The 25,963-nt window shown below is 43.5% G+C and overlaps 1 protein-coding gene across 3 annotated transcripts in view; it reads right to left on the reverse strand.

Annotated features, from left to right (window-relative positions):
• Window positions 1-25,963, reverse strand: part of lrrfip1b (leucine rich repeat (in FLII) interacting protein 1b) — a 102,171-nt gene that overhangs the window by 14,532 nt on the left and 61,676 nt on the right. The window contains exons 4-10 of one of the 3 annotated variants that reach the window (XM_084327474.1): window positions 15,164-15,199; window positions 14,127-14,252; window positions 12,014-12,184; window positions 10,297-10,389; window positions 8,990-9,082; window positions 7,472-7,610; window positions 3,150-3,199 (exon numbers count right to left, since the gene is read on the reverse strand). In XM_084327474.1, the coding sequence (XP_084183600.1) occupies window positions 3,150-3,199; window positions 7,472-7,610; window positions 8,990-9,082; window positions 10,297-10,389; window positions 12,014-12,184; window positions 14,127-14,252; window positions 15,164-15,199 (708 nt within the window). Of the gene's footprint in view, window positions 1-3,149; window positions 3,200-7,471; window positions 7,611-8,989; window positions 9,083-9,544; window positions 9,638-10,296; window positions 10,390-12,013; window positions 12,185-14,126; window positions 14,253-15,163; window positions 15,200-25,963 lie in introns of all 3 variants that reach the window. The other 2 variants (XM_084327475.1, XM_084327476.1) reach the window with 2 other exon arrangements.

Genomic DNA, 25,963 nt, shown 5'->3' on the forward strand with positions numbered 1-25,963 from the left:
CCTTGCCCGGGAGGAGCCAGAATCGAACCAGGAACCTTCTAATTACCAGACGACCGCTCTACCTCCTGAGCCACTGTCGACCTGACGCTATCCTTTGGGAACATATTCCATCGCCAAGATTTTTGTCCGATTTCGTTTTTTAGGTTTAGTCTGAAATATATCCTGTATAGCAAATATATTATTTACACCGCTGCTGATCCTGTGAAATATTATATTTATTATAAATGGTCTGCATTTATGTAGCACTTTTATCTAAAGCGCTTTACAACTTATGCCTCACATTCACCCACCACACATATCTAGGCTGCATAATGGACAAACATCTTACAGGAGAGGCCATGGCTAAAAAAAGCCCACACTAAAATCTGCCAGAAAACGAAATTCCTAGCTAGAAAAGGGGAACTACTGAACCAGGCAACACTTAAAATGCTAGCGGGCGCATTAGTACAAAGTCACTTTGACTATGCTGCCAGCTCCTGGTTCAGTGGCTCCACAAGAAAAACAAACTTCAGACAGCTCAAAACTACCTCCACGCACTCACCTAGGGCCAACTTTCTTTAGGCAACTAAACTGGCTTCCCGTCAATAAAAGGGTAATTCACATCAAATTAGGTCTCACACACAAGATAGTTCAAAATACAGGTCCGAAATATCCATCCAATTATTTTAATCGATTCCGTGACAATCATTCATACTCTACTAGAAGGAGCAGTACGGATTTTATTCTGCCAAAATTTTACTCACTAATGGGCACAAATACTTTTTTTTATTCTGCAGCACTGGAGTGGAACAAGCTTCCAGTGGCCCTGAAAAACATCGAAGAGGGGGGAAGCTTTAGACGTGCCACAAAGAAATGGCTAGCCAGTAGCCAGTGAAGTATAGAATGAGCCACGTCTAGGAAGGAGAGGGTAGGGAGTGTTTTTTATGGGGTTGCTATATGTTTTATTATGATGCTCTGTTTTTTATTATGATGATCTATGTTTTTATTATGATGCTCTGTTTTATTATATTTTATTATGATGCTCTATGTTTTATGATGTCTGTCCATGTCCAAAATCAGGGACCATGATGGAAATAAGTGCTTGCACTTTCTCATGTTTTTATCCCTTGGATGCTGTATTTTACTCCACAATAAAAATCAATCAATCAATCAATCAATCCACAGACCGACAGCGGAGGCGACCATGCATGATGCCAACCTGCTCATTGGGAGCAGTTAAGGGTTAAGTGTCTTGCTCAAGGACACATCGACATGCTGCCGGAAAGGACCCGGAATCAAACCGGGAATCTTCTGATTACCAGATGACCGCTCTACCTCCTCAAGTCACTGTCGCACCCCAATTATCATGCTCCTATTGCTGTATGTTCGGCGTCTTCCGGACAACAATGATAATACTCAAAATTGTAGTTCTGACCCCTCCACTGCTTCTACACAATACATCAAACACGTTTTTGTATATACACTTATATTGTATTAATTATTTATTTTTTATATTATTCTAGATGTGTTTGTCTGAAAGCGACAAGCGAAATTCCTTGTAAGTGTATCATACTTAAACAAATAAACCTGATTCAAATTTTTTTTTTGTCAAAATGATACTGTAGTGTTGAAATGAGTGAAACCGTCTTCTGCATTACCGTCTGGAATTTATAAAACTGCTTTTTCCTTTGACGCTTCCAACATCTGGAATGCCCTCCAACTGGACTCTTCCTTCTTCCAAAGTATGATCTCCGACCACTGTATGTCAGCCCTGGCCTATATTTTACTTCATAATTATATTATATTTAGGGCTGTCAGTTTATCGCGTTAGATTAATTAATTACACTGCAAATTATCTCGTTATGAAAATTAACTCAAAATTAATTACAAAAATTAAATAATTTTTTTTTTTAATCTCATTCATTCCATAAGAACGTAGAATACACATTTACAGACTTTTTTTTATATGGTCCATTTGCATGTTCTTGGTATCCGATTCTAGGGACATCAGGGAATGTATTCCCAGTGTCAGAAATACTGTGTCTGTTACTAGGCTTGAGTACATTGTAATGAACCAAATGAGAATATCAATTATATATTTTTTTTTATCTTTGACTGTGAACACTATGCTCAAATTGACGAGACCTGAAAAATCTAAGCAAATTAATAGATGGAAGATGATTAAACAGAAGGTTTTGTAGATACAGTACTGAATTCTGCCATCCGGACACATGCAATTTGAAATATGATTATAGAATATAGAATATCAGGCATAAAATAGTTATGCGATTAATTAGATTAATTAATTACAAATCCTGTAATTAATTAGATTATTTTTTTTAATCGCCTGACAGAACTAATTATATTGTGCTTAATTTAGTTCATATTTCATTTAATTGTACTCCCCCTCTTTATTTTATTATCCGTCTGTTAAGGTCCGTCTGTTAATGTCGCACTGAAAACGACAAAAGCAAATTCCTTGTATGTGAAAACTACTTGGCAATAAAAACCTGATTCTGAAACAGTCTTGTTTTGTAAGCTTGTTGTCGCTGTAAATGAGGGTGATGAAATATATAAATTTATTGATGAACATTTTTACACATGCATTACATTTACATTTCGCTGACGTTTTTAATCCAAAGCGATTTACAAGTTTTGTACAACAAGACAGCAGGAAGGGTACAACCCTATCAGCTGAGTAACAATGTTGATCAAAGTGTTTAGTGCTACAGTGTAGGTTAGTATATTAGGACAAGTGCATGACAGTAATAATAATAGCATCATTTTATATAGCGCCTTTCAAAAGACCCAAGGTCGCTTTACATGGGGGGGGGGGGGGTGGGGGGGATAACTAAAGTAACAAACAGTGGACGGACACAACATACATAGTTAACCCTAGTAAGGTTAGTTAGGATTAAGAGTTATATTTAAACATAATTTTTTTTAAATGTATTTCATTTCAGATAATGATTGAAGAAGTGAGTCTTTAGTCGACGGCGAAAGATTGTGGTGGGAAGTTCGTTCCACCACTGTGGGGCAAGGACAGAGAATAGGTGACTTCTCTTTGATGACCCTCCCGAGCTCGGATAGGAGTAGGTCTGAGGTGGCCAGAAGATGCAGAGCGTAGGGGTCTTGAGGGTGTGTATTAAAAAGGTGATCATTTGACCCACCTGATCAATCAAACTTTCCCTTTCATCAACCAGTTTCCTCAGCCGGAGCTCTGCAACACAAAGAAAGGTAACATTTATTAATCATCATGAAGTTTAGAATATTTAGTTAAAGGTATTACGTGTAGGATTTTCTCAGTAATGCGTGTCATATCAATGGCTATATCTTCTATATATTGCAATATATAGAATTATGTTACAAGTGGATAACACCAATCATGTTTACAATGCATTACACATTGCAGCTTTTAAACTGTTGAACTGGATAAAACATTTGTTATGTATAAACAAACATGCACGATTTCTCCTTATTGAATTAAAATACTGATTGCTTAGCACAATGACTGGAAGCGGACATAACCGGTTAGCCTAGGCATTGTCCAACTAACACCTCTCCCGAAAGGCTAACCGGTCATGTCCGCTTCCATTCATTGTGCTAAGCTAGGCTAACATGCAGCCAGATGGCTTTCTACTGAACGCACAGAGAGGAAAACTGGTATTTATCTTCTGGTCTCTCTCTGAAGAAGACGATAAGCTAATTTCCCCAAATGTTGGTGTGTTCTTTTAAAGAAACTTGTTCATATTAACAAATTGAAATCGAGCTGTCCAGTATAGCAATAACATGTGTGAATTATATTTTATAGGGTGGATTTTCTCTTTAACAATCATCTGACCTTTTGGCTGAGTGGATATAATACTAAATCACATAATTGAAGTCAATATACATGCGTTTAAAGTAAACATGAATGATAAGACCTGTGTTGTATGGCATTTCCTGCACCGTATGGCATCTAAAATAGTATCGAGCAGTTTCCATTCCCTTAACAATGAGATTATACTTTATATGGAGTCAGAATGAATCAAAAGACAAAAAGGAAGACTGAATTTAATTCAAAACAAATTAAAAAATTCATTTAATGTCATTTTATGCATACAATACATTATTCACACTACATATTATTCCACTCCAAACGTGCCCTGGGAGTAGGCAACAACAACAAACAAACAAGCATTCGAAATAAAAAATTCAAATGTTGATTTAAAATTGCCAACGTAACGAACGGAGGTTCGAACGTTCGAACGTTTGGGCTCAGCCCTAGCATTCGATAACGGACTACGGTTATGGGCAAACGGGATAATCCACAATCACCCATTCTGGACTGAGCTCCTCCTCCACCTCGTCGGCGGTAATCTCCATACAGTTCCTGAAGTTTCGCGGACGTTCAGCGACACCTAGTGAACGCATCTTCGAGACTTGATCCCTTGCAAGCTTCGTGTCCACCAGCTTTATTGGAACAATCTCCAGGTGGCCTTGAGCTCCGGGAAAGATCTTCAGCAAATTGAGGACGGAGCGTCCTTTTGGTTTAGAAGCATCTGCCACGACAGTGTTATTGGTTTTAACCTGACGCTCAAGAGCACCATTCCGTTCGTCGTTCTTGGGATAAGTTGAAACATCCAGCAAAGATGCATCTGGCATGAACACGATTGTTTCATCATAGTGAGAGTCATCAAAATCAATATCAGAATCTAGGTTATTCTGACGCTTTTGATTATCATGTCTAACGTTAATACCATCTTTCCCAGCACTGGCATCCGTTATTTCAAGAGAGCGAGCCCCTGACCTCTCTGCAAGGGAAGATTTCACGTTAGCTTTGGAGTTACATATGGTGGGCATGGCACCTGAGGGGGTAATTTCTCTGTCAGACTTTGCTTGTCGATCCGGAACCTTCAGCCCAACTGCTTCACTGGAACTGAACAAGTCCTGTGAGAAATTGTCAGTTTGGACCCCTACTTCCATTGTTGGAACACGCAACGCCGCTTTGTCTGGGGTTGACACTTGTAAGTCTTTTGTCATCGCAGAGTTAGACATCAGTGGATTGGCCAAAGTACTCTGTTCGACAGTTGCGGGATCTTTTAGCAATTCTTGCAACAACTGAAACCCTCTTATAATGCTCTGTATGATCTGATCGAATCCATTCCAATCGTTCCATGGATGGTCGGAAACAAAGGACGAGACATTTGGTGACGTTGGAGTCTTTGTCTGGTCTACCGTTTCTTGGAGTTCCAGTAGATTCCTTCTACTTCCCACTACAATCTGAACAGGGCTCCACCTCGATTCCTCTTCATATTTACACATAATCTGGCCATTGGATTCCACTGCTCTTGTGATTTCCACAGAGTTTTCAGGCATTATTCCAGCACTCTGTGTCATGGTTGTATTCTTTGCCACAACTGCGACACGCTTTATGCTTTCTTGTTCATTTTCAAAGGTTCCTCCGCCAGAGCCGCCACAGCCAATCACAGATGGCTCGTCACCAACGTCGTCTCCTAAACTTGTAGGACAGGTCACTTTGTCCTCAAAAGTAACCTCATTGGATGAATAGAGTACAGAGTTTGTCACATCCAGGTCAAAGAAGGACTGTCCAAAAGAGGCACTAAACGCAGTGTCATATTCCGTCACTATGGATGAGAGATGCTCCGCATTTGTCTGTTCCTTCTGAAGACTAGACTCGCCATGGTCCCCCCTGCTCAGCACAACTGTGTTTTCTCTAAAGACGACCTCTTTTTCTGACATGGTTGAGAGATGTCCACTCATCTCCGCATTCTCCACAACATTAGCTCCGTCATGGAAGTCCACGCCCTTCACCGATGCAGGTGTGACAAGCTCCTCACTTTTCTGTTCTTTTCCACACATGGCTACGACAACGGCCACGGCTCCCGTGTCATCAGAGACCGTCTCATTATTTGCCTTCACTGGGAGCTTCTTTGTACCGTTATCATTCCAGAGACATTGATCGCCGGTCGCTCCACTATTAAGCACAACCAGCTCATCACACTGATAGTTATTCAAGAAACTGAATCCACTAAGACGTTTCCTTTTCTTCCGCTCAATCGGAGAATTCTCTTCCACAGAGGCTGCGCTGCACGGCACAGCCGCCTCGTTACGGAAGATGACGTCCTCGGCAAGCCCAGACCGGTTCTGTACATTTTCAACGCAAGAAGGTACATGCGCTTCATCCCATTTCCCCTCTATATCACTTTTCACTGGCTGGCTTAGATACACATCTCGGTAGGGCTTTTGATTTCCTCCAGGATTGACGTGTTCTTCATTATCCTTGCTATGATTCGACGGTTCAATCTCTACCACGGTGGCTCCCTGATGAGACAAACTGGTTTCTTTGACGACTAATTCATTGACACCGAATTGCTCCTCTTCCGAGTCTCTTCCCGGTTTGTATCCGTCAATTGGAACGGCATCCGAGTTTAATCTGGCCGTGGCAGGTGGGACCTCGTGCGACTTCACGCCGGCGTGCGGCTCGAGGTGACCTGTGCCCTCCCTCCCGGCTGCAGGTCTCTCCGTTCTGTTGGAGAGTTTTGAAGTGCCCTCGTTTCCCATCCGAGGAATGCGTGATCGGTCATTTTCGGTCAAACGTTTCGCGACGGCTTCATTCGAGTCGGGGCTATTTTCCTTTCCATCCCTGGTTGGAATCTTCCCTTCCCAATGGTTCCTGGTTTGTCCCCTTATTCCCTGGTTTCTGGTTGAATGTTTCATCATTCCGTCCACCATTGGGGGGTTTTCCATTCCGTTTAGTGATTTAGACCCCATAGTCCTCCGAGGGTCACATGCAATGCTCATCCGTGGGAGTCTACTGCCCTCTGCTGTCTCGCCAGGGACATGATGCGGCGCTTCCTTTGCTTTCCCTGGAAGAGCATGGGGAGAAGATTGGAGGACCAACCAGAGTTTACTGGTTAGAGATGGTAAAGAAAATTCAGGGGGGGGGGGATTAACCCAGGAGTGATTAGGAGAGAGATTAATTAAGATCTTGATCACAGAAGAATAGTAAAACACACTACTGATGTTGCAACTTGAGGAGTAAGAACATTGCAGTTTGTAATCCATTGGGAGGATGATGCTGCATTGTGTAGTTTCGGGAGGGAAATGTGAACCACAGAATCATAAAGAAAATCTGGTATTTTCATCAACGAATAAACATAATTTGGAGTTTAAGCCATGTCGAAAGTTATTTATGTGTGTAGGGCATACATAAACTACATATTTACTACACAAAATATGTATCTTCTAAGGTTTGGGTCAAGCTGCATCAAAAAGATCTAGCCTCGATTTATGATGACGTTAAGATTTAATAATTCCAAGAATTTTCAAAACGATCGTTAGAGTAATTTTTTCCTCCCGAAAATGGCAGAGCACAGCCAAAATGACAAAAGTAGTAGAGGTACACTTTAAACATATACTGTACAAAGCCATGATGGCCATAATGATAAATAGGCCACGTACAGAATGTTTTACCAACAACTTTTCTTACCAAGCATGCTCTCCCCACCAGTATAAGGAGTGTCCTGAGCCAATCGGGAGGGGGAGTCTGCACTGTGATGTTCGTCATCGTCATGTCGTCCGGTCTCCCCATTGGTGGTGACCTCAGGAGACACCACGATCCCATGTTTCTATACAGGCAGAGGCAACAGCAAATAGTCGACTAGTTACACCCACCCGACTAAGAACTCCAATGTTCCAGCTATACATGCATACGATACCAGGGCTGTACAACATGGTTGTTTTTACCACTTGAAGCTTTTGACATTTTTGGAGCACAATGAAGGAAGCGGACAGTGCCTGTTAGCCTAGGCATTGTCCAACTAACAAAGGCTAACTGGCACTGTCCGCTTCCATTCATTGTGCTAAGCTAGGCTAACATGCAGCCAGACAGCCTTCTACTGAACGCACAAGAGGAAACTGGTATCTATCTTAATCAAATCAAATTTATTTGTAAGGCCAGACAACACACGTTAATGTCCCCATGGGCCGGACACGTCTTCTTTAAACAAGTCAAGAATAAAACAAGAACACCATAAGGTCCAACAAATTTAAAATAAATGCAAATAAATTAATTAATGCAAGCACTCCCAGACATACCCCACCTCGAAGGTAAGGAAAAACTCACTCGCCAGGGGGGGGGGGGGGGGGGGGGGTCGCCAGATAAAAAAAAAAAATCAGGCCACTGAACTTAGAAGCAGGCCAGGACAGTGTTTCTAGTTGCAGCAGCGCAATAGTTAGAGATAATGTCATTGGTGGAGGCGGGACCCTTACAAAAAACTGTTGTTGCTAATCATTGACACATGCTAGCCTGTAATAATCCCCTCCCAGAAGAATCTACTTTGTATTTGATATATTGCAAATATATGCCATCACACACACTGGCATTTAAAGGGTTAGAATTATAAAATGTATATGTGGTGTTATGATCAGGGCTGAAGTTGAATAAAAGATTGTATTATTTTCAATCTGACATTACAAAAAAACTGAAAATCCATCAAAATCAGTGTTGTTGCTAATCATACATATGCTAGCCTGTTTTTTAACAATAATTTGTGATGCCATCACAAACACTGGCATTTAAAGGGTACAAATAAAAAAAATCCTGCACCAGAATGCAGGAAATGAAGTCTTTGTAACAAAACATGTCCTGGTGGGGGACCCCCCCCGCTTAAAAAGTGGCCTGACTGGGGCTATATTTGGCACTATATTTCCTGGCCTGAATGATTTCCCCAGTCGGGCCCTGGTTAAAAGCCTCCAATGCTTATTAGTGTGTGTGCGTTTGAACGTGTGCATGTTTCAACCATACATTTCCATTTATAAAAAAAATATATATATATTTGCCTCCTATAATAGTGGGGGTCGCGGCTCTCTTTGGGTCGCGGCCTGACAACTTTGGGAACCCCTAATCGACTAATAGGGGTCAGCCCTAGTCTGAGTACATCCTTACTCAGGGTTGCTTATACACTGTAGGGTCAGCGGCGTGCCGATTATTAACCTCTTATTGTACCTTGAGCGTGTCTCTGAGTCGGAGCGCCTCGTCCCGGTGCTTATCCCGCTCGAGCCCAACAACGTCCAGAAACTCCCTCTGCCTCTCTAAGGCCTGAGCGGTGTGTGTGGCCCCAAGAGCAGCGAGAAGAACCAGTGGTTAGTGGACAGGAAACGGGAAGGAAGGGAAAGAGGAAACGAGGAGCGGTGGAAGACAAAGAAGAGAAGTTACAAGCAGACGCGTAGGAGGAAAGTAAAGAGGTGTGTTAACGCCGATTAAAGACCGGAAGCCTCGTGAACGTCCCTCATGTGGCATAGGAGGCCTTAAGGTTCAGGGGGGGGGGGGCGTTTAGAGATCAAATACGGGGCCCTTATCTTATATTATTATTTTCACTAGTGTGGTAGCGAAGGAGTTAACCTTCTGTAGTGTGGTAGTGGAAGTGTTAACCCATTGTAGTGTGATAGTGAAAGGGTTAACAACGAGTGAAACATAGCTAAGGCCACCTATGCTCATGTGCTGAATTTAAGAGGCTATAGCAAAGATACTTTTTTTTTGTGTCTAAGAGTAGAATCCTACCCCGATCTTTTTCTCCTTCCACTCCAGGTTTTCCTGCAGGTCAGAGATCTCGCGGACACAGCCGTCCCTCTTGAGACGCAGCTGACCCACCTCCTGGTCCACGGGACGCGAGCGCGAGGTGAGCAGGAAGGAGAGGAAGGAAGGAAGGAAGGAAGGAAGGAAGCGGAGATAGAAGGAGAGGGGGGTAAAATCAGCAAGCCAAAAGAGCGTGAAAAGCAGCAGAGTTAAAGTGCAAAACCTAAATCGAGCGTATTGGTTTAGTGGCAGCGGAGTGAATTAGTTCCGTGTTAAAGGAACACGCCAACATTTTGGGAAATTAGCTTACCGTCATCTCCAGAGAGAGACGAGAAGATGGATATCAGTTTCCTCTCTGTGCGTTCAGTAGAAAGCTATCTGGCTGCATGTTAGCCTAGCTTAGCACAATGAATGGAAGCGGACAGTGCCGGTTAGCTTAGGCATTGTTCAACTAACACCTCTCCCGAAGGCTAACCGGCACCGTCCGCTTCCATTCATTGTGCTAAGCTAGGCTAACGTGCAGCCAGATGGCTTTTCTACTGAACGCACAGAGAGGAGACTGGTGTCCCATCTTCTCGTCTCTCTCTGGAGAAGACGGTAAGCTAATTTCCCCAAATGTTGGCGTGTTCCTTTAAGTGCAAACCTAATAAGAGGTGCATTGTTTTTTTAGTGGCGGCGGAGTCAATTAGTTGTGCGTTAAGAAGCCTCAGCGTTGCGCCACGTGGTCAGGTACTCACGTTCAGCAGTTCTTCACTCTGTTTCAGGGTCGCTCTCATCTCCTGAAACTGGAACTGCAGTATACTGTGGGAATGTCTCTCTCTCTCACATTCCTGTTGATGGTAAATGTCTGCTTTTATATACCAGTAGTGCTTTTATCCAAAGCGCTTTACAATTTCTTTCTCGCCTTACATTTGACCCATTCACTCGACACATTCACACACCGACGGCCGAGGCGACCACGCAAGGTGCCAACCTTCTCATCGGGAGCAGTTGGGGGTTGAGTGTCTCGCGCAAGGACACTTCAACACACGCTGCCCGGGAGCAGGGACGTGCACAGGACTTTAGAGGGGCAGGTGCTCAAAGGCTGAAAAGGGCGCAAGCACGATTTTTAAGGGCCCTTTTTGGGCAGGGGCCCCCTTTTTATGCTTTTTGGGGGGTTTTGGTGATCAAATATTGAATATTGAACTATAATAATCAGTGCAGGAGCTCACTTATCCTTGAAAGACACTTTTATCACCGACTTAAAAGGCCCAAACATCTCCATAAATGTTCAGGGGGGAGGGAATAAGTGCTTACCCTACAGACGCCAAGAAGTGCTGTATATTCTGTATCGTTTAATATAAATGCATTTTTTATTCCAATCCCGATTTGTATTGGAGATTCCCAAATCCCATCGGACTTGACTTCTTCGTGTCCCTCAGTGAGTGTAATACCAGCATTCAACTGTATGCGCCACAGCGGTTTCTATCATCATCATCATCACCACCCACGCTATGCATAAAATATATAGGTCCGCGGAGAGGCACGCTGAGGAGGCCGTGCAAACTGCAATGGAATATGGGGCATCTCTCTCTCTTTACCTAATATTTTTATTCTATCCTGACATTTTTCAGTTGGAAGGGCAGTCTATATGCGTAACGGTAAAAAAAAAAAAACGTTTTTTTTTTTTCAAAAAGGGCACTTTTTTGATGAGGCTCAAAAAGGCAGGTGCTCAAGCACCCCTTGGCCTCTATGTGTGCACGTGCCTGCCCGGGAGGAGCGGCCACCTCCGGATAACGAGACGACTGCTCTACCTCCCAAGCCACTGTCGCCCCACATGATGACAGTAGACGACAGTGTTGGGAGGACTTTTGTTTCAATCATTTTATAAAAAAAAATCTTTCTATCTATTTTATTGCTTGTGATATGCAATTTGTCTACCGAGTCCTGCATTTTATTAATAATTTGTATATTTAAATTTTGTCAAAGCACTCTGGGCTGCTTTATATTGCATGAAAAGTGCTCTAGAAAGTGTTTATTATTATTATTATTATTACACACTGGGCTGACAGTGACAACAGCAGGTCAACCCTTTCACTGCCACACTACAGAAGGTTAACCCTTTACCCGGTTACCGTCGGTAGTGTGATAGTAAGGGTTAACCTTCTGTAGTGTGACAGTGAAAGGGTTAATATAGTCTCCCTACTAGGGGTGTAACAATGCATAGATTAAACGAAATGCATCGATTTGAATATGTTAGAATCTAAATTAATCGAAATAAAAAAAGAAATATATATATATATTTTTTTTATATTTTTTTGTGTGTGTATCGTCTTTATTTACCTATAGTCCATTCATGCCGAGTGAATCAGTTCCCCCACCCACATTTGTGTATTCAAATTGTTTTGGGGAATTAACCGATAGAAAATGTATGGAATGGAATCACCCCTACTCCACACTGGGCTGCCCGCTGACCTTGGCCTTGTCGTTGAACTCGCGGCGCGCCTCCCACAGCTGCTCCTCCAGCTCCACCAGTGCCTCCTTCAGCGTGTCCACCTGGTACATGAGGTTGGACTTCTCGTTGTGCAGCTGGGCGTTGGACACCATGGCCTTGCGGTACTTCTCCTCCGACTCCACCAGGGAATCCTGTCGGGGGACACGAGTGACGCTCGTCAGTGGGGCTGGGCAATTCTTGCTAAAATGTGAAATCACGATTTTTCTCTCTAAGAATTGAGATCACGTTTCTCTCACACGATTCTTATTTTTTCAATAAAATCATTTATTGCACTCTTAACAGAACATATATCAAAGTGCTTGACTTAAACATAACATATATGAAAGTGCTTGACTTAAACTTAAAAGTCTCTTGTAACATACAAAATAGTAAAGTAAAAAAATTTAATATATTTTTTTTAAATAAATTACAAAAAGAAAAATTCAATGTAATAAAAAAAAATAGTCATAATTTAGAAATGAGATTGCATAGGTCTATGAATCGAGATCGCGATTTTCTTTTTTATTAATTGCCCAGCCCTACTCCGTCAGTGGAAAGGAAGAACTGTTTCCGAGGCTGGTTTAGGTTTTCGGTTGTACAGGCATCCACCCGTCACTTGCCTTACTTTATTTTTTTTTAAGTAAAGCCAGTTTAGTTATTTTTTGCATATCAATGCCCACATAAAAAAAAAAAAAAAAGTGTTATAAAGACAACATTATAATCAGACAACATTATAAAGTGAACATGTCTGCGAGGACAGCAGATCTATTTCATAGGTCTGTGCAGCAGAGTGGCAGTACAATTTTCACTTTCACCCAGAGTCGATTTAACTTTGCGAGAAGCAAAGAGAAAGGAGGCTCTAGAGACGACATGATGTAGAAATATGTTGGATTAAACCCAGCAGCAGATCGACTGGAGAGGAGCTGAGGACCAGTCCAGACCAGTAACAGTATGGCTGCGGATACATTTGATCAGTCATTGATCCGCCAACGAACAAATAGAAAAGTGATGGAAAATATTCCCGTCCGTTGGTTTATTTTAAAATTAGAACATCAACTCTGTCCAACAAATGGATACTAGTCATCATTGAAAATGAATTGAAAACAGACTTAGACGGACAGACACAGTGGATCAATGTAGCCACATAGCGTTAAAGATTAAAGTAAGCGCTCTACAGATATTGAGCGCCATTTTGTAATACCGGTGATCATGATTGAGTTTGTTAGTCATGGGGAAGTTTCACATCACCGCGGCAACCCTAGGCTGGTTAGTGGTTAGTATCAAGCCTCCTCTCCCAAAGCTTTTCAGCCCTCGTGTGTTGACGTATGGCAGCAGTGCCCCCTGCTGGTTCCCATGGAATGATGAATCCAATGCAATTCAACTTAACTTAACATCAGCGCCTGGTAAACACAGAATTTGAGTTGTTTGACAAATAATAATAATACATCCATCTTATATAGCGCTTTTCCAGGTGCTCAAAGACGCTTTACATGGGTAGGAGACAAAAAAACTATGGCAAAATAAAAAACAGAACAAAAATAATACATGACAAAATAAAATAAAACCGGTTTAGGAGTAGGCTTCTGGCGTTGGGGATGCCTGAATACTTTCCACAACAAAGTCGTGTTTCCGCGTCTCTGATTGGCCAGGTCATGTGACATGTACGCCCAATCGTGGGACCGCAAGTTTTTGGATGGTTAAGCTTAAGCTAGGCTAACGTGCAGCCAGATGGCTTTCTACTGAACGCACAGAGAGGACACTGGTATCCATCTTCTCGTCTCTCTCTGGAGAAGACGGTAAGCAGATTTCCCAAAATGTTGGTGGCGTGTTCCTTTAAAATCTGCCATCCCCACATCACCGTGGGAGAGAGAGACGTTGTCGTGTCAACATTCCATCTGCTCCTGGCTTGTAAACATCTTGCCACTACTCTTCAATTAACGGGTTTGTCTTCACCATCATCATCATCATTATTATCATCGCCTGTGTCAGAGAGTCCCAAGCAAAGGCAGTCTCAGGTGGCACATGCAAGAGTGCTACTATTCTGAGGCCGGGTATTAAACCCCAATATTAATATTTCCGCTGTAGTCATCATACCTTTATTTCTCTGATGGAAGCCTCGGTCTCCACGGAGAAGGACGTGTCACAGCTCCCCCTCCTGGACGACGGACCACCCAGCGACGCCAGCGTGGCAGCAGACAAGGTGGAGGCCGTTCTGGAGCCCTGGGGGAGAAGACAACAACTAGGTCTTAATATTGTATCTCTACATATACAGATAATGATACAACTACTAAGTCTTAATATTGTATCTCTATATACAGATAATGATACAACAACTACATCTTAATATTGTATCTCTATATATAGATAATGATACAACAACTACGTCTTAATATTGTATCTCTATATATATATAATGATACAACAACTACGTCTTAATATTGTATCTCTATATACAGATAATGATACAACTACTAAGTCTGAATATTGTATCTATATACAGATAATGATGCCTCCTCACAGCTAAGAGCTATGAGAGTTTACCATTTTCCACTCGCAGATGTACCCACTCACTCCCCATAACATAAATTCATTGTTTTAAATCTGCTCAGCTGCTCCTCGGCTGTGGAATGCCCTCCCCGACCATCCGAGAGCGCCACAGTCCGGAGGCTTTTAAAAAAGGGGACTAAAAACATTTATTTTTAACAAGGCATTTGCCTAAATGGACCTACTGATGCCTTGTGTGTTTTTAAAAAACGTGATCTTTTCTTTTTTAGCTGTCTAGAGCCGACTGATCTGAATGTTTCTTTCATTGGTTGTTTTATTTATTTAAACTTATTCTTTAAATCTTTATCTCCTTTCATGTAACACTTTGAGATTGTTACAAATATAAAGTGCGTTACAAATAAAATGTATTATTATTAATAATCGTCAATGTCAAGCCCCGTACTTTATCCTCCAGTCACAACCGTTGTGATTGGAGTATAAAAAAAAATAGGGTGAAGTTGATGTTACGGGGAGATTTCCAATGCATTGGGCTTTTCCCTTGGATGCAAAGGGATGCAAATTAACACAAACTATTTTGGGTACTGGTATTATCGCGCCAGCAGCCAAGGGAGGAAGGTAGCACTTACTTTATCCACAAAGTCCCGGTCGGGCCTCTCTTCCACCTGCGAACAGAACCAGAATTAAACACGTGGAGAAGGACGGCACCAGGGGAGGGGGACGTTCACACTGGACCGCTCTGATGGAGTCCACCCAAAGCTCAGGCGATGCAAACACACACACACACTACATCATAATGTTAAATAATATTAAAACCATCCTTCAGGACCAGCCCGATCTCACGTAAAATATGTAAATAAAGTACTTATCGGCCACAGGAAAAAGGTACATATTGTATGTTATAGCTTTCTGTAGTCGGGTCCCCACTGCAAAATTACTGTATTACCCTGTATTATACCGTCATACACTTGTACTATCATGTAGACCCTTCTGTTTTGGGTTTTATGTGATGTATTGTAGCTATATTGTATACTGTACATGCACTTTTATTGTGTTCTTGTGTGATGTATCGCACATTTTATTGCTGTGTGATGGGGGTTTGGACATTTACGGTGGCCAGTTTCGAATTGCAGCCTCAAGAGTGGTTTTGAAAGTGGGTAGAGATTCACATTCCTTTACAGCTTTGGGTAGGGCGTTCCACATTGATGTGGCATAATTGCGAAACGTGTTTAGTCCCTTGTTTGAGCAGAATCTGGGTTTAACATGATTTGTTGAGCTCCCTCTGGTGTTGTGGTCGTGGTATTCACTGACCTTTGGGAAGTATTTTGACATGTACATGGGTACCTTAGTCGTATAGTGTATCTTGTAGACCAGGTCCATTGCAAGTTGCTGTACTCTGTTGTCTACTCTAAGCCATCCTAGGTAGTCAAAGTGGGCAGGGGTGAGGTGGGTTCTAGGAGTAAGGTCAAGTAGTAGTCTGACCAGTTTGTTTTGTGATGTTTGTAATCTTGTTTTTAGCGCCTTTGAGGTGCTTTGGTACCATGAGCATGAGGTGCAAGCATATTCGTAGTACCCTTGAATGAGTGCTCCTGCCAAAGTATTCAGGGTATTCTTGTTTACCAGAGAGGAGATCCGCTACAAGAATCTAGTTTGTTGGTTGACTTTTTTTATTACATTGGATGCCATTTTGTCACAGGAAAGATTTGCCTCTAGGATGGAACCCAGGTATGTAATTTCATCTTTTCTTGTGACAATATTGTCACCCACTGTAACTGAGAAGCCGTCGGTCTTGTTTGTTATTTGATCCGAAGAGAATCAGGGTGGGTGGGTGGGTGGCTTAGTCTAGTGTTGAGCACTTGCCCTCGACCACAAGCACTGTTAGTTCGACCCCCACGATTTTCGCCGATAACAAAATGTAAATATATTAGTTATGGTTATAACGTAACATACATTATGTCCCTTTTTTTCTGAGGTCGATTAGTACGTTTTCTGATGAGACAGTTTTGTCAGGACATGCTCATTCCATAATCATTTCTCCAACCCACTCTTCGATCAACTACGGTTTGATGGGCGAGCCGTCAGTGTGACTTGCACACTTAATAATAATTCATAATATTTTCTTAAGATTTATATAGCGCCTTCATGAGACCCAAGGCGCTTAACAGTAGAGGGGCAAACTAAGGGGAAGGAGATCAGAGGAACAATTAAGTAAAAAAGAAAAGAGGGAAGTCAGGCAGAGACATTAATACATTTGGTGAAGAGGTGATATTTGAGTTGAGATTTTAATGAGTCCAGGGGTGTAGCATTGTGGATGTTTGGAGGGAGGGAGTTCCAGAGGGTTGGTGCGGCAACAGAGAAGGCTCAGGGACCGACAGCGCGCAGGTTGGTGGTGGGGATGGAGAGGAGACGGGAGTCAAGAGGGGTGGGATGTAGGGATGGAGGAGGTCAGCTAGGTACCGGGGGACAAGGGAGTGAAGGGATTGTAGGCGATTTAAAAAAATGTATGCCGTTGAACTACATGAGACCTGCCATTCACTCTGGACTGGCTGACACCTGGCTTAGGAAACTGCCCCTATTATTGGGCTGAGAGAAATACTGTAGAACGCACCAAAGCAGCAACTGTAAAAAAATAAATAGCCACTAGAGGGGGTAAGAGACAAACAAGTGAATTATTGAAATAATCTTATGAAGTTATTTATATTGAATCACAACAGAGAAAACGTGAATGTAAGGAGGGGGGGGGGGTAAACAAGGTATAATAGAGGTGGTGTGGCCTAAAAGCAGGGGCTGCGGGTTAGAGGGAGTGACCAATGGGGAGAGCGCTCACCACTGGGCTGGCCCGGGCCGAGCTGGCCCTGGAAGAGGCCCGCGAGCTGGAGCCCAGGAAGCCACTGTAGTCCGAAGGCTGGCCGAGCACACAGAAGGAGGCCAAGCACAGAGAAGGAAGACGAGCACACAGAAGGAGGCCAAGCACACAGAAGGAAGACAAGAAGAAAGGAAGGAAGGATAAAAGACAGTGAGTCATGTTAGTTGTTAAAGAATGCGTTGGAAATTTGAGAAAAAAGGAAACACATTCAGCAAGCAGATACAAAAAGGAGAAAAGGGAGGAAATAAAGGGGTATTACACTATTTTAGACAAGCCATCCATGCCCATTTAGACCAGACATTCAACCCCCCCCCCCCCCCCCCCCCCAACACACACACACACAAACACAGACACACTCCATGGTCAAAATATGCAAGTCACCAGCTCCCTTTACCCCACAACAACCACCAAACAAACACCATGACTGAGACTGCAGCCGTTGTGTTTCTGACCAAGGAAGAGACGGAAAAAGGAAACGCAGGCACCAGATACGGACACGTGAGCGGCGGTTAGCGAAGGAAGAAAGGAGGAGCGGACAGTGTCAACACAGTGGGATACGTGTTAGGCGGGGGGGGGGGGGGGGGGGGGGGCACTAGGTGGGTCGCTAGTGTACTTAATGTTTTCATGACACATTTCTACCTCCCATGATAAACCGCAACATCATCCGGTTTTAGCTTCAGACTTCCATTAGTTTATATTTGTGGACCGAGTGTTTATGTAATGGGAAGGGCGAGGTTACACAGCGAGAAAAGGGTCCTTGCCAGCCTGTTGCAGCGCTAGGTTTGAAACAGATGTGTACGGTAGTAAACATAGGCTAATATAGATGTAAAATGTATTAATGTGGATGAGAGCCTTGACATTAAGTGGTTGTAGCTACGGCTGTGGGGGTGCTGGAGACATGATGGTCCAATAGACTTTTATACACCCCGAGTCTCCTGAACACGGAGAGACCAATCCCAAGTCGGTCGGCACTTTCTCGGCCGAGCTATAGTCACTTTTGCGCACCTACTCCTGAACTCTGCATGCGCAGATTTGCCCACGGAGTCTCTCTGAATTGTCCAGAGATCTAGGTTTATCAATCTGCACATGCAGAGTTGGGGAGTAGGTGCGGAAAAGTTACTATAGCTCGGCAGAGAAAGTGCAGACCGACTTGGGACTGGTCTCTCCGTGTTCATTCTGCTCTTATACGTCATCCCTTTCCAGGGTGGGAACGGGGTGGAAAGGAAGCCCAACCTGAGCATGACAAGTGCAAAAACGACCACAGTGTGAATAATGGTCCAGTGTTTCCCATTAATTACCTAGAGACTGTGGCGGCCCACCACAGTTTTATAATGAACCAAAGAAAATTATTATATTTTTTTAAATATAAAGTTTGCCAATAGGGATGTATCAGTAGTATTGGCAGCGGTAGTAGTCGTAATAGTAATCCAGTATATTTTTTTATTTTCTAAAAAAAATAAACCAGTTCAACACAGGTAACCACTTTTGCTTAATTTCTTTGATGGCTCAAATGTATGCTTCCATGGTTCCCAAACCTCTCCTCGAGACACCCCAGCCGTTCCATGCATTTGTTAAATTCCACCACCAGCACACCCGATTCAACTAATAAAGGGCTAGTTAAGTTTAATCAGGTGTGCTGGTGGTGGAATTTAACAAATGCATGGAACGGCTGGGGTGCTTCGAGGAGAGGATTGGGAAGCACTGGTCTAGTCGATTTTGTGTTTTGAGCACAAAGTTCATCATAGATCTAGCCTCTTTATTTTGATCTCAAAGTGCACCAGATTGATGCATTTAACTTTAAAATGTACACAAAAAAAAAAGATAAAGTTCCGTGGGGGCCGAGGTTCACCCACCACGGTCTCACAAAATCCTGTGGGAAACACTGATGGTCCAATAGTCTACACCCCTTTCTCCCTTCAGTAAAGTAGATGCAGCCCTCAGTAGCCGCAGTGGGCATGCCAAGCAAGCCCCCCTCTCTCTCTCTGGAGGGAGGGGGGGGTACAGGGGTCTTACACCGCAGGCGCTGGAGCCACTGCTGGTGAACGCAGCCTCGTCACTCACAGAGCCCTGCGGAGTGAGGAAGAGCCACACACACAGTCTTATGGACAAAGAATGCACGTGTATGCGCAACCACACATGCTCACCCACACACACACACACACACACACACTTCAGCTCATATACACTGAAAGACATGCATTCATGCATAAACTAAATGCATGTACACACATACAATGCATGGTGTTTCACGTGCGCGATCATCATGAATGACACGGACGGCATATTCTGTAAATGTACACAACAGTACAAATTCATACTGTACACAACAGTACACATTCATACTACTGTACAACTTCATACTACTGTATAGTGATGCACCGATTGTGGCCAATACCGATAACCAATATTAATATTGCTGTTCTAGCCGATACCGATATTTACCGATGTCGATATCTCTGTATAGAAAACACTTTATGATAATCAAATAAAGAGCCATTTTCCAAAAAAAAAGTATTTACTTTTGTAACGTATTTTCAGAAATGACTGATATATTTAAACTATTTAAGACCAAAACATGAAAAAAATATCGGCCCCATCTTGATATCGGAACGATAACGATGTGTAAAAAGAATTACCATATCGGCCGATATATCGTGCATCACTACTACTGTACAACAGTACAACTTCATACTACTGTACAACTTCATACTACTGTACAACTTCATACTACTGTACAACAGTACAAATTTAACGAACCAACGTACCATTTACACATAAAAAACACACTTGTGAAATAATCAAGCTAGCCTACATCATCAAGCCCCAGGACAGAAATAGTGATGAACGTGGGACGTCAACAACAATTTTGTGTAATTAGTCGATGGGCGTGTCAAAGCAACACGAGCACCACACAACACAACACCTACTGCAAGTCATGCTGTGGTCACATGCTTATGAATGACAACAACAGATGCCATGGGACAAATATTCTATACACATATACAGATCACATGGATCAGAGAGATCAATGCATAAGCTAGAGAGATCAATGCTACTCCAAAAGGCTCTGGGCCCGTGCAGTCATCCATCTACAGTATATATATCCATGCTGTTCATCTTTGGAATCCATCCATCCACCCATCCTTCCGTCAACATTCCACTGGTCAACATTCCACCAACCCGTTTATACATCTCTCAACCTCCATCCATCCATCCTCTAATCTAAGATTCATCCATCCGTTTAGTAATCGACGAGTCTACTCTACGCCATGTTTTAATGATACGGGAATAATGGGGGTGAGGAGAGAGAGAGAGAGAGAGAGAGAGAGACCAACCCTGTGACTTTGAGAGCGAGGGCCGTCGCTATAGAGCATGGAAGGCTAAGGACGTGGAGAGAGAAAGCAACAAAGGTTCCTTTTTCATTCAATCATGAAAGTAGGAGAAGAGCTAGAGCCTAGATATTGCATTCTACCCACCGATCAAGATTTAAAAAAGAAAACAATACTATTTAATAGAATGCTGATTCAAACAAGCGAGTGGAATTGGTTGCGAGTGGGGATAAGAGGGGTTAGGACCACAGAGTTAAAAGGAAGACTAGCAAGCAGGACACTTGGCGCCCCCTATAGTAGAGAGGTCAAACATGCTGCCATAATGTAATCAAAAGAGAGCTCTGCCCACAAAGATACTTTCAATTGGTAGAACAAACAACCACTGAAATTGTAGCCAACCCCTGTGCCACACAATGTTGTTGTCAGTTGATGATTTGTTGGAGAAATGCCTGTCAAAATGCTGTCAGCGTTTTCAACCAAAAGGCAATTGGTGTGCCAATTGCCAGGAGTAGAAAACAGTCCAACCACAGCCTTAAGACAAACAAATGTTTTGTTTTTGTTTAGCGCCACTGAACTGCTTCTCATGCTCGGTTAAATGTGACTATTGTTAGCTCTAGCTGCAACATTTGGTAGCAGACAATGTTTGGTCACCAATGTCAAAGCCAAGCTAACGATTTGGCTATTTTTTTTTAGAGAATATTTTATTTACAGTATTGAAATTGACATTCCTGATATTTAAGGAACACGCCAACATTATGGGAAATGCGCTTACCATCTTCTCCGTTCAGTAGAAAGCCATCCCGCTGCAAGCTAGCCTAGCACAAATTATCGGAGGCGGATACGATCCAGCTAGCCTAACCGTCGGTCTCTCCTGGAGTTTTATGCTAGGCTAGTGGTCCATATCCACTTCCATTAATTGCACAAGGTGGTTTTGCTAATGTCGTGTGTCAAGTTTTCAGTGAGGACATCGCCTCCTATTCGCACCCGTCTATCCCTCTTCCTGTATTCCAACCTCTTTGGTGTCCTTAACCCACTGGGTTAGGACAGGGACAGAAGACGGGCAAGTGAGGGACAGCTGGATGTTCCCACAGCCCTATGTTCCCACAGCCCTATGTTCCCACATTTGTATCCGATTGTATCCCCCTTTTTCTTAATTTGGTAGCCAATTACACCCAACCTATTATGCAATTGTCCTCCGGTAGTAGAGGGTTCGTCCGGGAACATAGGGCTGTGGGAACATGGGGCCTAATTTTGAGAAGAATCTTAGAAATGTGGGAACATAAGGCGGCTGGGTGACGCAGCGGACATTGTGCTCGTCACCAACGCAAGAGACACCGGTATCGAATCCGGCTATCAGCGTTGCCTCCGGCTTGGGCCGGCCGTCATACTGACTCAATTGGCAGAGTTAGCGGGAGGGAAGTCGATGGGTGGTAGTCTGGTCGCTGTGAACAGCGACTCCTACAGGTCGGTTGGGGGCGCCTGCACAGCAAAGACAGGAAAATGGTGGGGGCAGTGTGAGCCTCCTACACGTTACTCCTCGCCAATGAGAGTCAGGTGAAAAGATGTGACTGGCTGCCTCCACATGTATGGGAGGGGACATGTGATGGGCTTCTATCCTCCCTACAATCGGCCAGTGGGCCGCAGTGGGCATGCCAAGCAAGCCCCCCTCTCTCTCTCTGGAGGGAGGGGGGGGTACAGGGGTCTTACACCGCAGGCGCTGGAGCCACTGCTGGTGAACGCAGCCTCGTCACTCACAGAGCCCTGCGGAGTGAGGAAGAGCCACACACACAGTCTTATGGACAAAGAATGCACGTGTATGCGCAACCACACATGCTCACCCACACACACACACACACACACACACTTCAGCTCATATACACTGAAAGACATGCATTCATGCATAAACTAAATGCATGTACACACATACAATGCATGGTGTTTCACGTGCGCGATCATCATGAATGACACGGACGGCATATTCTGTAAATGTACACAACAGTACAAATTCATACTGTACACAACAGTACACATTCATACTACTGTACAACTTCATACTACTGTATAGTGATGCACCGATTGTGGCCAATACCGATAACCAATATTAATATTGCTGTTCTAGCCGATACCGATATTTACCGATGTCGATATCTCTGTATAGAAAACACTTTATGATAATCAAATAAAGAGCCATTTTCCAAAAAAAAAGTATTTACTTTTGTAACGTATTTTCAGAAATGACTGATATATTTAAACTATTTAAGACCAAAACATGAAAAAAATATCGGCCCCATCTTGATATCGGAACGATAACGATGTGTAAAAAGAATTACCATATCGGCCGATATATCGTGCATCACTACTACTGTACAACAGTACAACTTCATACTACTGTACAACTTCATACTACTGTACAACAGTACAAATTTAACGAACCAACGTACCATTTACACATAAAAAACACACTTGTGAAATAATCAAGCTAGCCTACATCATCAAGCCCCAGGACAGAAATAGTGATGAACGTGGGACGTCAACAACAATTTTGTGTAATTAGTCGATGGGCGTGTCAAAGCAACACGAGCACCACACAACACAACACCTACTGCAAGTCATGCTGTGGTCACATGCTTATGAATGACAACAACAGATGCCATGGGACAAATATTCTATACACATATACAGATCACATGGATCAGAGAGATCAATGCATAAGCTAGAGAGATCAATGCTACTCCAAAAGGCTCTGGGCCCGTGCAGTCATCCATCTACAGTATATATATCCATGCTGTTCATCTTTGGAATCCATCCATCCACCCATCCTTCCGTCAACATTCCACTGGTCAACATTCCACCAACCCGTTTATACATCTCTCAACCTCCATCCATCCATCCTCTAATCTAAGATTCATCCATCCGTTTAGTAATCGACGAGTCTACTCTACGCCATGTTTTAATGATACGGGAATAATGGGGGTGAGGAGAGAGAGAGAGAGAGAGAGAGAGAGACCAACCCTGTGACTTTGAGAGCGAGGGCCGTCGCTATAGAGCATGGAAGGCTAAGGACGTGGAGAGAGAAAGCAACAAAGGTTCCTTTTTCATTCAATCATGAAAGTAGGAGAAGAGCTAGAGCCTAGATATTGCATTCTACCCACCGATCAAGATTTAAAAAAGAAAACAATACTATTTAATAGAATGCTGATTCAAACAAGCGAGTGGAATTGGTTGCGAGTGGGGATAAGAGGGGTTAGGACCACAGAGTTAAAAGGAAGACTAGCAAGCAGGACACTTGGCGCCCCCTATAGTAGAGAGGTCAAACATGCTGCCATAATGTAATCAAAAGAGAGCTCTGCCCACAAAGATACTTTCAATTGGTAGAACAAACAACCACTGAAATTGTAGCCAACCCCTGTGCCACACAATGTTGTTGTCAGTTGATGATTTGTTGGAGAAATGCCTGTCAAAATGCTGTCAGCGTTTTCAACCAAAAGGCAATTGGTGTGCCAATTGCCAGGAGTAGAAAACAGTCCAACCACAGCCTTAAGACAAACAAATGTTTTGTTTTTGTTTAGCGCCACTGAACTGCTTCTCATGCTCGGTTAAATGTGACTATTGTTAGCTCTAGCTGCAACATTTGGTAGCAGACAATGTTTGGTCACCAATGTCAAAGCCAAGCTAACGATTTGGCTATTTTTTTTTAGAGAATATTTTATTTACAGTATTGAAATTGACATTCCTGATATTTAAGGAACACGCCAACATTATGGGAAATGCGCTTACCATCTTCTCCGTTCAGTAGAAAGCCATCCCGCTGCAAGCTAGCCTAGCACAAATTATCGGAGGCGGATACGATCCAGCTAGCCTAACCGTCGGTCTCTCCTGGAGTTTTATGCTAGGCTAGTGGTCCATATCCACTTCCATTAATTGCACAAGGTGGTTTTGCTAATGTCGTGTGTCAAGTTTTCAGTGAGGACATCGCCTCCTATTCGCACCCGTCTATCCCTCTTCCTGTATTCCAACCTCTTTGGTGTCCTTAACCCACTGGGTTAGGACAGGGACAGAAGACGGGCAAGTGAGGGACAGCTGGATGTTCCCACAGCCCTATGTTCCCACAGCCCTATGTTCCCACATTTGTATCCGATTGTATCCCCCTTTTTCTTAATTTGGTAGCCAATTACACCCAACCTATTATGCAATTGTCCTCCGGTAGTAGAGGGTTCGTCCGGGAACATAGGGCTGTGGGAACATGGGGCCTAATTTTGAGAAGAATCTTAGAAATGTGGGAACATAAGGCGGCTGGGTGACGCAGCGGACATTGTGCTCGTCACCAACGCAAGAGACACCGGTATCGAATCCGGCTATCAGCGTTGCCTCCGGCTTGGGCCGGCCGTCATACTGACTCAATTGGCAGAGTTAGCGGGAGGGAAGTCGATGGGTGGTAGTCTGGTCGCTGTGAACAGCGACTCCTACAGGTCGGTTGGGGGCGCCTGCACAGCAAAGACAGGAAAATGGTGGGGGCAGTGTGAGCCTCCTACACGTTACTCCTCGCCAATGAGAGTCAGGTGAAAAGATGTGACTGGCTGCCTCCACATGTATGGGAGGGGACATGTGATGGGCTTCTATCCTCCCTACAATCGGCCAGTGGGGGGCACATGCGAGCAACGATCAAGACAGGGGAGGGGAGAATTGGCACGGCTAAATTGGGATGGGAGAAACATAGAAAAAGGAGGAGAAAAAAGTGGATAAAAAAAAAAGAAATGTGGGAACATAGGGCTGTGGGACCATTGGGCTGTGGGACCATTGGGCTTAATTTTGAGAAGAATCTTAGAAATGTGGGAACATAGGGCTGTGGGACCATAGGGCTGTGGGAACATAGGGCTGTGGGGACATAGGGCTGTGGGGACATAGGGCTGTGGGGACATAGGGCTTAATTTTGAGAAGAATCTTAGAAATGTGGGAACATAGGGCTGTGGGAAGATAGGGCTGTGGGAACATCTGGCTGTGGGAACATCTGGCTGTGGGAACATAGGGCTGTGGGAAGATAGGGCTGTGGGAACATCTGGTTGTGGGAACATAGGGCTGTGGGAAGATAGGGCTGTGGGAACATCTGGTTGTGGGAACATAGGGCTGTGGGAACATAGGGCTGTGGGACCATAGGGCTGTGGGAACATAGGGCTGTGGGACCATAGGGCTGTGGGAACATAGGGCTGTGGGAACATAGGGCTGTGGGAACATAG

Source organism: Notolepis coatsorum (assembly GCF_963971535.1).
Source record: "Notolepis coatsorum genome assembly, chromosome: 1".
NCBI classification, from domain to species: domain Eukaryota; kingdom Metazoa; phylum Chordata; class Actinopteri; order Aulopiformes; family Paralepididae; genus Notolepis; species Notolepis coatsorum.